We start from the raw sequence: 13,790 nt of genomic DNA, 5'->3' as shown, positions 1-13,790 counted from the left end.
GTTGCAGCATTTGTCATACGAGGACAGCGGATGATTTACGCTATCTTGAAAAATTAATTTTTAAGTGAGCGTCTCTGAAAAGCACCAGCCTGAGAGGGACTGGTTCCAGCTGTGAGGTCAGCAAGACAGCACTGCTAATATTTGTCTTAAAAAGTGTAGCATTGGACAACTTGGTTATTGGGAGGCACAGGCAAAAAGTGAGGAGTGCACAGAGGTGGGAAGGAGAGCAGGATGGGAGGAGCAGGATGCAGTTAGTGTTTTATCACACCAAGGTATCAAGGGATACTCAAGTTGACTCCCATGGCATGTGAGCTCCCAGCATCAGCAGAAAGCTGATGACACAGCTTCCAGCAGCCACCTCTGCCCAGGGGGTACCGACCTTCACCCGGACCCTGAGTAATTGAATAAGGCACAGCAGGAGTTCTTCCTGCTGGGATCCTGCTCCATTGTGAGTCCTTCCCCAATCCACTGAAGTCACAGGGCACGTAATTTGATTAGTCAGCTTTATCAGTGAGGTCACCTGAGAGCTCCAGAGAGTGTCACCTTCAACATCCTGCAGGCTCACGTACCTGCATGTGTTTTTTTGTGTTCATAGAAATGAGAAACTGGTTATTACACGGCAGTCAGTGAAGTGAGCACAAAGACAACGCTGTGCAGTGACTGAGCACAGGCCCAGATTGTCCAGAGAGGCTGTGGAGTCTCCCAGAACTGTCACTGGAGATATTCCAGAACCGTGTGGGTGCAGTCCTGTGCCGTGTGCTCTGGGATGACCCTGCTGGAGCAGGGAGGTGGGAACAGATGACCCCACTGACCAGATGTCCCCTCCAACCTGACCCATCCTGCAATTCTTGAACACTGATTGACCAGCTGATCACTGGGGGCCAGCCCCGCACCCACAGTGCACTGAATCCCTCCTAAGAGGGAAATGAGGTAGAGCGAGATGGGGCGGCCTCCCTCCCTCCATCCATCCGTCCGTCCATCCTTGCATCCATCCATCCCTGCATCCATCCTTGCATCCATCCATCCCTGCATCCCTCCCTCCATCCATCCATCCACCCATCCCTGCATCCATCCCTGCATCCATCCATCCCTGCATCCCTCCCTCCCTCCATCCATCCATCCCTGCATCCATCCATCCCTGCATCCCTCCCTCCATCCCTGCATCCCTCCACACGCCCCATTCCCCCGCTCCCCACGCGGACTCTCAGAGCCCCGCCGGGGCAGCCCCAGCCCGTTCCGGGGACGCGGCTCCGGCGGTATAGAGCTCGGGCTGGGGGCGGAGCGGGGCCCGTCCCGCCCCGGCGGGGCCTCGGCAGCGGGCGGCGCTTCCGGGGCGAGCGGTGGTGCCTGTCCCGACCCGGGGCCGTTCCCGCTCCCTCCCGGTCCGCGGGCGGCTCCGCCGGGGCGGCGGCGGCGGGGCCGGGGCGGGGGCCGGGCCGGCCCGCGGGGCTCGGGGCGGGCAGGCGGCGGTGCGGGCAGCCCGGAGGGGCCTGCGGAGCCTCGGCGGGAGCGGGAGCGGCCATGGAGGAGGCGGACACGGAGCCGCCGCTCGTGGTGCGGGGCGGGCGGGCCGGGCGGGGCGGGTTCGGGGCCGGGGGCGCCGCTGACGGGTCACTGTCCCCACACAGGTGGTGCCGGGCGCGGACCCGTCGGCCCGGCAGCTCTGCTTCGCCTGGGGCCCCGCCGAGGTGCTGGTGTGCGAGACCCGCTTCGGCCGCGCAGGTGGGTCCCGGTCCCGATCCCCATCCCGGTCCCCATCCCCGGTCCCCATCCCCGATCCCCATCCCGGTCCCCATCCCCGGTCCCTATCCCGGCCCAGGTCCTGGGCACCGACGGGCTCTGTTGCAGACACCGGGGAGGGATCGCCCGGCTCGTCCCGCGTGTTCGTGGTGCGCAGGGATCAGGACATCTACATCCAGACCCTACGGAAACTCTTCAACGAGTCGCACGGGATCTTCATGGGGCTGCAGCGCAGCGAGGAGGAGCTGGCGGGGAAGTCTCGGAAAGCGCAGTGAGTGTTTTGGGGCGCGGGAGAGTGGGGGGCACGTCTGCCCCTTTCCCAGCCGGGCCGGCGCCTCCAGTGAGGGATGCGCCACTGGCCAGGCTGCTTTGACCAGCTCTGCAATCAGCAGCAGAGCAGAAAGAATGATCGTTTTGGAGTGATGTTACAAAACAAGGCTCCGATCTTTCCAATAACCACGCTGACAAGCCTGTGCCAATGTATGGTGTGGCACAGCCTCGCTGATTCCAGCTGGAGCCACCCAAGTGCTGGGAGCATCTGCTGCTCCTGAGAGAGACTTGCAAGGGCAGTAGGCATGTGACTAAAACTCCACCAGCTCTCTCCAACCAAAGCCTTTTTGTGTCTGGCAGGTTGGTTCAAGTGAGTAAAAACTACCGGTCGGTGATAAGAGCCTGCATGGAGGACATGCACCAGGCAGCTGGTAAGTTGGTTTGTTTTCCTGCTGCAAGAAAAGGAAACGCTAATTGTGATTATAAAAGTAGCATTTTGATGGTAAGTTACTGCAACTACTGTGCTATAGCATGGGTAGGTTTCAGTAATTCTCAGGACTCCACTTTCATGCCACAGATTTCCAAGTTAGTTTGTAAATCTGGTCAGAGATTATTTTTTCCCCACAGTATTTTAACTGATTTCTGGGGGACTCTTAAGCCTTTTCATATCTTTGGCTCCAGTTTTACAAGAAACTGAATCCAGTTTAATAGCTTGCTTCCCCAGAAAGTGGGGAAATGTTACTCATCTGTGCCCTGTAGCCGTACCCAGTTTTGCACAGGATTTATAAAACAAATTTACAAAGCTCATTTAGGTCTGTGCTTGATGAGTAATCAGGTATTACTGTCTTATTTGTGAGCCTAGAAGGGGCTGTCAAAGGTAAATGTGTTGCTCTTTGACTTTTCTTGTTCCCTCAGTTTCAACTCGGGACCCTGCCCTGCAAGGCCAGTACAGCACCCAGGTAACCTGCATTCACGTCACCCACTCACAGCTGAACAGGGATCTCTGGCTGGTGAATTCACCAGGCCACCACTGTGACATAAAGCACTTCAGATTTAACTCTGTCTTAGTACAGGAGGTGCAGTTCATGGCCAAGAGTAAAAGGAAATAAATAGTTAGTTCCCCTCCTTCTAAAGATGTCCAACACCTCATTTCACTGCCGTGTCTTATATATTTAGTGTTGTAGGGGTGATGTTTTCTTGGCATCTCAAAGCTGACTGACCAGAAGAGTTTCAGACTTGCCTGTCTGAGTCTTTACCTCTCCAACACTCAGATTCCAACCAGCTGCACCTGAGCCTCACAGCAAGCTCTGGGTGTCCACTGTGGGCTGTCAGACACCACAGGAGTGTTCTGGGACGAGCAGAGTGCTCACAGCAGTTTTGTCCTGTTAGCTGCAGTGATGTTGCTCCTTTGGCCTTGCTTCCTTCTCTGTGTTATTAATCTTACAAGTGCCAAAGGCTGGCAATAGCACTGGTTGGTATTGCCCACTGGTGACTGATTATTGCTGCATTTCAGAACACAAACAGCATCAATACTTTCTGAGCTGAATGTGTGGCGAGAAGACATGGCCTTTAATTTCCATCTCTGAAATGTCAGTATGACATTTTTCTGTACAAACTGAGTTTAACTGATTGCTGTGGACAGCAGATGCCTTTGTATGGTTACAAAACCCAACTGGAATAATTACTAACTCTGAAACCGGGCCCTGCTTTTCCTCAGGTTTCCATTCTCTCTGCAATGGAGCTGATCTGGAACCTCTGTGAGATACTGTTTGTTGAAGCAGCTGCAGGTGAGCAGTGAACTATCCTGGTGTTAAGACCGAAGGGTTTTTTTTTTTTTTTCTTTGCATATTTATTTGTTTAAAATGTATATAGCATCCATTATGTCATAGTTTAATATGTTTTAGAGATATGCTGAGTGTCAATGCGCCATCAATGTGAAGAAAAGGTAATCACCTAATGCCAAATTTCTTCCTCATATTCAGTTAATAGTAATGAATCGATGTTAAAATAAACAGGAATATTTTTTTGGCATTGCAAGATTTATGAGCTGAGTCCCCTGTTATTTCTCCAAGTAACTGGTTTGGGTTTTCTGCTGGACCTTATTGCTGCTCTGTGTAAAATCTGCCACAGGGAAACCTGTCAGCAGCGGGTGCTCCCACAGCTTAGGGAGCTCTGTAACTTGAGTGTGGGAGGTAGAAATCCAACCAGTGAACCTCATCTAATGATGTCAAACCTTTAAGCTTTGTTGAGAGAGCATTTTGGGAACAAAGAGGTGGGAACTAAGAGGGAAACCTTGTGTGCACACAGCCGGTCCCCTCCTGCTTCGCCTCCTGGACTGGGTGCGGCTCCACGTGTGTGATGTAGACAGCATGGTCCGGGAAGTTCTGAGCAGTGAGAACCCATCCAAACACAAGCTCTTCTGGAACGTGGTGAGTGCCATCACCTGCAAGATTCTTAAACAAAGAGTATTCGTGCCTTTCTGCTTTCCTTCCTCTTCCCTGCTTGACCACACCTCAGAACTGGGATGCTGCTGCTCTCTGCCTGTGTAGGTTTAAAGGTGAAGCCATTCTAAAGATCATCCTCATTCCCATCCTGGTCCTTCCACTTTCACCACCCATGGAGGCCAAGACTTACACTGTGTATCTGAATGAGCAGTTTTAAGCATTTTAAGTCCACTGCACTTGCCTGAATCACAAGTTAGAGTTCCCCTCCGATGCCCTTCCCGGGTGCTCATGGATGGGTGGATTTTGCAGGTGGATGTCTTTGTGCTCCAAGGCCGGATGGACGAAGCACGACACTTGCTCTCCAAGGAAGTCACTGCCAATCCCACCTCAATGAACATGTACAAAATCTTGGATGACTTGATGAAGAAGATGCCCATGCCCACAGTATGTACAAAGTGCATTTTTTCATGCCCTTCATTGGAAAAAGAGCCACCTCTGGTGTGTCCCCTGTAAGAAATTATTCCCCAATAGAACATCTCACTCTTGTTCCTTTACAATAACAGTATTTGTATTCTTGAGTTGCCCAAACACCCAACAATCCAGGTGAAAGCCTGTTAGGTGACAAACCAATATAGAGGGATCACAGGCAGCCCCATGTTTAGCTTTGTATCAGGGACCACTGTGAGTTCAGCCCAAGTGCCTGTTGTGATTTGCCTTGGTGTTTCCTTTAGTCCGTGTTTCTTACCCTCTGTTCAGCTTGGCAACACCCAGACACTGACTGAGCTGGAGCTGAAATGGCAGCACTGGCACGAGGAATGTCAGCGGTTTCTACAGGATGGGACTTTCGCTTCCAATCCCCACATGGAGTCCATCTGCAAGGTGTGTGTTTGCTGGGAAGGAAGGAAGGAAGCTGTGGACAGGTATTGAATCCATCCTTGTGGATTGCAGGAGCTCAGTGTAGCCATAAGTAACTTTATTATGCTGGATGATGCGTTCATTAAATCAGATTTCAGGCCAGTCTCCTGTCCTGTGTTCCTGGTTTGCAACAGCCTTTGCAAGCCTGGGCAGATCCGTTTCTCCTCCTGTCCAAGGCCATAAGGCTGATGAGGAAACTGGGCCCAGAGAAGGATCTTTGTTATTTGGTTTTGATTAAATCCTCACCTTTGCAAAGCAGGAGTTATAGTGCATCTGTGTACATCACTGAATCTGCAGAATGACCCCTGTGTTTTTATCCCATTAGATCCTGGTGGGAGATGAGGATGCCATCCTGGAGAAGAAGGAGCTCATGACCACATGGTACCACTTTCTGGTTACCCGGCTCTTGTATTCCCATCCCACTGTGAAGCCGATGGAGCTGCGCTTCTATGCACAGGTGGGAAATGGAATTATCTTTATATTCTCCAGTTTCGTGCACTGAGTGAAGATCTTTGGGAGGGTTGAAATCTTACAGCAAGGACATTTCTGTAAGATGTTGCCTGGGGTTTGTAAGAGGACTTTTCAGTGTCTAATGTCACCAGTCATGTTCCTGCAAATTGTTTTCTAGTTTTCTTATGCTAAAATAACGTGTTCAGTCTCTATAACCTGTTATTTCCCATAAAATAACTTAAACTAGGCTGCTACATCCAAACAAATCTTGCTTTTACCATCTCACAACTTCTGAATTTATCATGTCTTGTCATCTTGTTCCACAGTCTAGTATGGACCTGTTCCTGGGTGGAGAGAGCAGCCCCGAGCCTCTAGACATGATTTTAATGGCAGCCTTTGAGTTCGAGATGCATCAAGTGATCAAGGAATGCAGGTTGAGTTTTAGGGTTTTTGATTCTCTAGTTCTGCAGTATTGTTTCTGTGTTATTTGGGGGGGGGGGATATGGGTACAGCCCACCTGATCATCCTTGCAAAGAATTTAGCAGGAGTATGTGAAGCTGGCAGCAGTTAAAAGTATTCCATTAGGTCTGGGACATTGCAGCCAGACACTGCACTGTAACAAAGCTGGGTATTGGTAAGAAATGCCTGTGGAAAACCTGACACAATCCCTGGCAGTGGTAGGCTTAGTTTTTTCTTTCTTTTGCTTCAAACACAGCATTGTCCTCAGCAACTGGTGGTTCGTGGCTCACCTGACTGACCTGCTGGACCACTGCAAACTCCTGCAGTCTCACAATCTCTAGTAAGTATTTCTTTGCACTGATGATTTGGATTAAGCTGGTTAAGGCAGCCCCCGAGAAAACATGCTGCAGAAATTAAAAGTACTTGTGAAGTAATGTCAGCAGGTTTTCCCAATGAGATGCAAATAACAATGTCTGTTTATTTTCTCTCTTTCCCCCAGTTTTGGTTCAAACATGCGTGAGTTCCTCCTGCTGGAATACGCCTCGGGACTCTTCTCCCATCACAGGTACCAGCTCCTGTTTTATTACTCATAGGACAGACTAACACCAGGGCAGCCAAACCAGATAACTGCGTGTTCATGAAGTAAAAAAGGCAAGGAGAAGTCACTGTTAGAATTTCAGCAGAGGTATCCCTAAGGGATCATGCAAAACCGGCACATTTCCTTTCCTGAATGAAAGACAAAAGCTGTCTGTGGGAGCCCATCACACGTAATGACCAGGGCAGAGTCACTCCTGCACTGTGCAGAGTGACTTGCACTGAAACACTTAAGAGCTGCAGGCCTTCCAAAGCTGTGGTATTCCAAAGTTAAATTACAGGCAGCTGGCACTTGGCAGAAAGGAAAAGCCATTTCAGGTCTGAACACCAGGTTAATCAGAGCTACCAGTTATTAATGCAGACTGGGATACTCCTTCACTGTCGTGCTCACTGAAGGTTTATGTGATTGGAATGGTGGTTCATTTCCCCCCTCTCCCAGCCTGTGGCAGTTGGGAGTCGATTACTTCGACCACTGCCCGGAGTTCGGGCGGGTGTACCTGGAGCTGCACATCGAGCGCATCCCCCTCAACACGGAGCAGAAGGCCCTCAAGGTGCTGCGGATCTGTGAGCAGAGGCAGATGCACGAGCAAGGTGGGGGCTTTTCAGTCTCGCTGTTCGCAGGGATACGAGTGAAACTACTGAAAATTAATCCTCCCCCTCCCGTCCCGCATCTCCTCCCCAGTCCGCAGCATCTGCAAGATCATGGCCATGAAGGCTCTGCGGAACAACCGCCTGGGCTCGGCCCTGTCCTGGAGCATCCGGGCCAAGGACGCGGCATTTGCCACGCTCATCTCGGACCGGTGAGCTGGGACAGCACCCCCAGGGTGCTGCCACAATAGGGTGGGGGACGGGGCAGGCAGCCGCTCTGCCAGGGCCAGGAAAGCTGCTGCTGGCAGGTGGGGCTGAGCTCTCCCTCAGGGCAGGCACCTGTGTGTGGACTGGAACACATCCTCAGAGCTCTCCTCTGCTGTACCCAGCCTGTCCTCTACGCTGTTTTCCTTCCTGGCAGCTGGAGACAGAGCAGCAATCTTCATTTATAAACCAAGAATTCAACCCTCTTAGACCTTGCTTTGATAGTCATTCCTTTCAGTGATTTCTGTCTTCTGTACTGCCCTTCACTTGCTCTGATAGAGCTGTTTGATGGGCTGGACAGTGACCCAGGGGACTGATTTGGGTGGAGGATAATCCCCATCTGTGCTTTATTGAGCAGATTATTTGTAACCTGTCAAGTTCACCACACAACCTCCAAACAAGGCAGTTGGGAGTCACTTAAAATACCATTTCTGCTAAAAATCTCACCCCACAATTACAAATTTGTAGCAAGGAGGCAAGTTTTATTGTTTCCCTGGTTCTGCATGAGCTTGTCACAATTCCTGACCTTGCCAGGCTGGGAAGGGGTTTGTGAAAGCAAGGAGGAGGCTGACACTTAACTCAGGCCTCAACAAAAGCTCTGGCAACTCTGTTAATGCTTTTTAATCTCCAGCAACCCATGTCATGTGGGTTTTCCTGATTGGAAATAGGCAGGTACGAATCTCTTCACTGATAGAGCATAATTTTGAAATGACACCCTGGGTAGGTGGCCAGGCAACACTGTGTCTTCAGCAGTGGAAAAGGGAGTGGTAAGAGATTGCTGCTCTGAGCTTTGGTTTGGGCTTTTTTTTTTCCATTTGTCCTTTGAGGGAGTGGGAATCGTTACATTTCCTTCAACAGAAGGAGAGAAAAAAAAACGGTCACAGGAAGCAGCTCTGCAAAAAGCAGCATAATGAAGGCTGTGACAAAACAGATGAAAAGCTTTTAGCATTGTTTTTGTTCCTGCTGCTTATCAACTTTTTCACACAGCAGAAAAATAGAGCTTTTGTTATGATCTGGGAGTGTTATTTATGCATCCACCAGCCTCAGCTTCCTGAGTGCCTTCCTTCAGTTGCTCTTTTTAAAGAACAGATCTCAGCTACCACAAAAATGCAGAATAAATGGGGTGTCTGTTAAATGCACGTTACACCAGTTCATTGGCTGCTTCCAGGGAGTCTTTGATGACTTCAGAAACCCTCACAGGAGGTTGGTTAAGGTGGAACTCAGTCAAGTACAATCAGGTTTTCTGGGAAGGGATTAGGAGATATAGAATGGATGTGGATGATGTTCTCCCCTCTAAGCTTTCACTGTGTTCCACTTTCTCCCCAGATTCCTTAAGGACTATTGTGAAAGGGGGTGTTTCTCCGATTTGGACCTCATTGACAATTTGGGACCGTCCATGCTGCTCAGTGACAGGCTGACATTCCTTGGTGAGACCTGCCTACAGTTTTCATACTGGTCTGTTATTTAGAACATAGTGAACTCCATGGAATTATTTGGATTTATCCTTTCCTCCATCTGGCTGTATCCTGGTTTAGTAATGAGGGGCAGGCAAATGGGGAATGTGATTTGGGATGCATCTTGACCACTGTCCTCCCAGCAGGACAGCCCCAAATCCTGACACTCCTAACTTCCCTTCCTTAGTCATTTTCCAGGCTTTATCACTACTGAGGGAGGCTCTGAAATACCTGGGATACCCTAGAGTGTTCCTTGGGAGAGTAAACCACTGCTTTCAGTTACATTGACAATGGGAGAATTTTACTAAGTTCTCCCGAACCTCCACAATGTGAGTTCCCTGTGCCAGTCTCAAGCTCCCTGGAACAAGAGCCCTCCCTGCGCTCCCACTGCAGCTGCTGTGCCCAGTGACAGTGAGGAGCCCCAGCTCGGTTCCCTCCCATCCCGCAGCTTCCTCCTCTGCCTGGCACAGTGCAGTGTGCTGACCTGCCCCTCTGCCTGCAGCTGCTCTGTGGCCTCTGATTCATGGGCCAGAACAGGAAACTGAGCTAAAACGCCCCCTTCTCTGGTGCTGTGGCAGTTAACAAGCCCAGTTACTGGGGCCAGAATTTAATAGGAATTCGGAATAGCTGTTGGCATTGGATTGACTCCCCTCTGCCTGATGCCAGCATTACAGGGAGGGTGATCCTGAGTTTGGTCTGTTCCCACTTGGTCCCAGCTTGCAAGACTGGAACTGAATTTTCTTCATTTAAACCTTATCCTAAATTAGGCCTACAAGGTAAACATGACTTAGCAAACTGGTAATCCCTCATCTCTGCATGCCCAACGTCAGCCCGTGACCCTCATGTCAGCCCCAGAGAAACGATTTCCCTTTCTGCTCTTTATAAACAATCCTGAAAGAACTGAAAATACTTTTGCCTGTTTTCCCTTTGGAATTTTAGAAGCATTAGGTGTACCTTTGCTTGACAGCTTTCCCATGTCTCTGCCTTGAGCTCAAGCTTTAGTCAGAGGTGAATCTGAACAGCAATCATGAACTTCCAGGAGCTTGACAGTTTAGTGTCTACAAACAAAGCTGCAGAATGAACCCCACTTTCATCCTCAGCCACCTCTCACGTGCTGGATATTGATCCCACTAATTCTTAGCAAAAGCAGAGCTTTCCCTATTAGCAAAGATGCCCCTTGCCAGTTAAGCACCCAGGAGGACAGCGCAGCCTTTCAGACCTGATATTCTGCAGTATCCAAAAGAACATTCCCTGTGCTCTCTAAGCCATTGGAGCATTGCTCCCCTGCAGGCACTCAGCACGAGGCAGCAGCAGCCACTGAACAGGCTGGTGCAAACCCTGAACCTCACCCAGCACAGCAGCAGGTTCTGGTGCCCTTTCAGGCAGGCCCTGCTGTCACCCTTCTCCACACACCACATCCCCATTCCCCCAGATCCGGCTGCCTTGGGCTCAGATATCTCAGTTGGGGGTGGTTCTGCAAAGGCCCATCAGTCCCTGCCCCTCTGTCCCCTCACCCCCCCCCGACGTGTTGTGCAGGGAAGTACCGGGAGTTCCACCGGCTGTACGGCGAGAAGCGGTTCTCGGAGGCGGCGCGGCTGCTGCTGACGCTGATGACGGCTCACATCGCACCCTGCTCCTTCTGGATGACCCTGCTCACCGACGCGCTGCCGCTGCTGGAGCAGAAGGACGTGAGCACACACCAGAGCCCCCTGCCATCCCTTCTTTCCTCCTGGAAAGGGATCTCAAAGTGGTGACCCCTTTCCTGCCCCAGGACTTGCATTTCCAGTGCAGGAACTGTCCGTGGCAGCTCCATGTGTCCCACCACGGGACACAGGGATGGGATAATCAATTCTTACCTCTGTTCCCCGCTTTTAGAACAGCAGTGGGATTGATCTGTGCTGGTAATTTTAGCACACGCTGCATCCAGCTCCATTGGGTATTTGGCTTGAAGATTGTTCTAGTGTGCTTTCCTCTTCTAATCCAATTTTTACTTTAAGATCCATCAAGAAAAGGACCATTCAGCAATTACAGGCCCAGAGCAGCCACTCTGACCTTGTAGCTGACCCTGCTTGGTGCAGGAGATGGCACTAGAGACCTCCCAAAGTCACATCCGGCCCAAATTATCCTTTGATCCTGTGACTGAAAGGGTCAGAATGGATCTGTGGGAGTGTGAAAGCATTCTCTTGCTCAAAATGCATTTTCTCAGACTGCGTGATGTCCTTCAGCTTGATCATTCTCAGTAAATACTTTCATTTCCACAGATCATATTTTCAGCAGAACAGACTTACGAGTTGATGCGATGCCTGGAAGACCTGACTGCAGGAAATCCGGATAAGCAGAAATTCCAGGTAGGAATTTTGTTTTGAGGACAACTGGATAATGAAGTGGGGGGCTGTGGGGAGTGTCAGGAAAGCTCTGCGTTTCTATTCCTACATGAGGGCAGAAGAGAGGGACAGGCTGGCACAGGGTGTTCAAGGGCAGCCAAATGAGGCATCATCAAGACATCAGGCCAGAAGTATTCTCAAACCCAGTGCAGGAGAGCTCCCACTCCTCTGTTCTGTCGGTTTGGATTAGACTGTGATGCTTTTCCAAGATAAATAATTGCAAATTCCACAGGCAGTGAAAAGCTGAGGTGCTGCCATCCAGCAGCTCCAGCTCTGTGCGTTCCAGGCAGGGAACAGGGAGCCATTTGCTGCACATGCAAACCCCTGCAGCTGCCAGGGAATGAAAAGGCTTGGCACTGCTGTCCTGGGTTGAGCTGTAAAGTAGGAAATGTAGCTCTTGCTGGTTTTGGGAGTCCCTGTAACAGGTAAATACACAGGGACTCTCCCTCTTAATGACCTGCATCCTTACTTTCCAAACCCAGAGAGAGACTCTGTTCCAGCTCATTACTGTGTGCAGTCCTCTCACCCAAGCTCTGCTCCCTTCCAGGAGGATGATGTCGAGACCACCAAAGTGGAAATGCTGAGACTTGCTCTGGCACGGAATCTTGCACGAGTCATTGTCAAAGAAGGCACCGTGGAAGGGTCCTGAGGATGGCAGGATGTGATCTTCCTCTTCCTCTGGGGCTCACTGTACATAAACTGACTTTTCTAAAGAATAAATGTCTTGTTTTGCAGATTGCTTGATCATTTGTTCTTGTCTTCCATAAACAGACCTTACATGGATATGATTTTTAACTTTTAGGAAGGAGCTGCATCAAAATGTTAACAGTTGCTTGTTCCAGCTTGGCCTGGCAGCCCTCCCCTGGTGAAATGAGCCTCAGTGCAGCTTTTCCTTGCATTTCTTGGTTTCTTTACCTCTCAACACCCAGCACTGAAATGAAGGCCACCTCTTACACCACTGGGGTTTTAGAAACAGCAACTTTGCCATTTTTGTTTAGTTTGGATGGCCTTGAGTCCACGGGTTGGGTTTGAGGCTTTCCAGAACCAGCAGCGCCCTCCAAGAGCCGTGATGAGAAAGGGCCAGCCCAGAGCCAGGTAGGGAAAATGATTTATTCAACATGCAGCAGCACAAACGCAGGGGAGAGGTCTGTACAGGTAGGGCTGTTGGGGATGAAGCAGAAACCTCCCCCTACACACAAGGAACATTCATGGTGTAATTTCCAAAGCTTTCCACAGTGCATTCCAGGCAGCAGCACCACGGTGTTCCTGTCTGGCTGTGCTGGGAACACTAACACTGGGAATGGAGCCGTTCTGCAGGAAGCACCTGAGCTCTCCTGCCTCCCTCCAGGTCACAGTGAGATCCACCTGCAGGCAGTGAAAGCAGTGGAACTGCTCTGTCTAAAGTGCTGGCAAGAACGTGCCTGAGACAGAGAGAATTCCCTCCTTGTCCTTTATCCCAGTCCATGAATTTAAAACTGCTTTCTTTAGGATCCAAACAACACACCCATCCCTCTCACCTGCCTTCTATGTCAGGGAGCTGACAAGGCTGAGCTCTCCATGAGCTTGGATTCCACCTTCAGGGGCTTCTACTCTGATGAGGCCTCAGGCCTTGTCACCTCTAGGGATTTTCACTCTGCAGCACAGTAAAAATAACTACAAATAACTCCAAACTGTGTTTGCAGCAATGGGTTTTTACAGCCACCGTTCATTCCAGCAGCATCTTCTACTCTTGAGTTTTCCTACCAGAGGCAGGAGTCTCCTCCTTGTTTACTACTTTTCCCCATGCTGCTCCTGTTCCCAGTTTGAGAAGAGCTGTTGCTTGACAGCGCTGCTGGAAGTGCAGAGCTGGGTGTCCAAGGACTGTCCAAGCACCTGCCTGTTGCTTGTGTTAATGGATGTTAAAACCTCCCATCCATTTACAACAGTCTGTCTCAGAGCTCGTTGAGGCACTGCTTGAGATTGGAAACAGGGAGGGAGAAGGAAGGGGCCAGAGGAACCAGGTTTTGGAGATTTAAACCTGGTTTCTGGGAGATTGTAGCTAAGGGGTCAGTTCTCCTGCCCTGATAGCACAGAACACTGATATCCAGCAAAACTGCTTTCCCCTTTGTGGGAACAATTGCACTTTGCCACTTAATACAGGGAACAAAGAAAACAGGGCATTAACCCAGCACATGCCCTGTCACAGCCCTGGGGAGCCTCTTCCTTTCTTTGCCTGCTTGTTCTGTTTT

The 13,790-nt window shown here is 50.4% G+C and overlaps 1 protein-coding gene across 2 annotated transcripts; it reads left to right on the top strand.

Annotated features, from left to right (window-relative positions):
- Positions 1-1,487: 1,487 nt before the first annotated feature.
- NUP85 (nucleoporin 85) lies at positions 1,488-12,296 on the top strand. 2 transcript variants are annotated; one of them, XM_027895598.1, is made up of 19 exons: positions 1,488-1,554; positions 1,629-1,722; positions 1,849-2,011; positions 2,371-2,441; positions 2,926-2,969; positions 3,728-3,797; positions 4,318-4,439; positions 4,764-4,898; positions 5,211-5,333; positions 5,695-5,826; positions 6,146-6,252; positions 6,535-6,618; positions 6,778-6,843; positions 7,312-7,463; positions 7,555-7,672; positions 9,051-9,151; positions 10,715-10,866; positions 11,440-11,526; positions 12,110-12,296. In XM_027895598.1, the coding sequence occupies exons 1-19, from the start codon at positions 1,522-1,524 to the stop codon at positions 12,209-12,211; spliced, it is 1,956 nt and encodes a 651-aa protein (XP_027751399.1). In that variant the 5' UTR covers positions 1,488-1,521; the 3' UTR covers positions 12,212-12,296. The 2 variants fall into 2 exon arrangements, with proteins under 2 accessions (XP_027751399.1, XP_027751398.1); XM_027895597.1 differs by having other exon boundaries at positions 1,629-2,011.
- The last annotated feature ends 1,494 nt before the right edge of the window (positions 12,297-13,790 follow it).

Source organism: Empidonax traillii, unplaced genomic scaffold (genome assembly GCF_003031625.1).
Source record: "Empidonax traillii isolate 1590-97213 ecotype Southwest subspecies unplaced genomic scaffold, ASM303162v1 scaffold462:size771534, whole genome shotgun sequence".
Taxonomy (NCBI): Eukaryota; Metazoa; Chordata; class Aves; order Passeriformes; family Tyrannidae; genus Empidonax; species Empidonax traillii.
The sequence above is the reverse complement of the archived record's forward strand: the minus strand, read 5'-3'. Positions and strand labels throughout refer to the sequence as shown.

Bases quoted from the DNA above. Each gene is read 5' to 3' on its own strand.
- NUP85 (XM_027895597.1), top strand. From the start codon at position 1,522: ATGGAGGAGGCGGACACGGAGCCGCCGCTCGTG. The intron at 2,442-2,925 runs GTAAGTTGGTTT...TTGTTCCCTCAG, and splicing joins GGACATGCACCAGGCAGCTG to TTTCAACTCGGGACCCTGCC. The intron at 10,867-11,439 runs GTGAGCACACAC...TCATTTCCACAG, and splicing joins CGCTGCTGGAGCAGAAGGAC to ATCATATTTTCAGCAGAACA.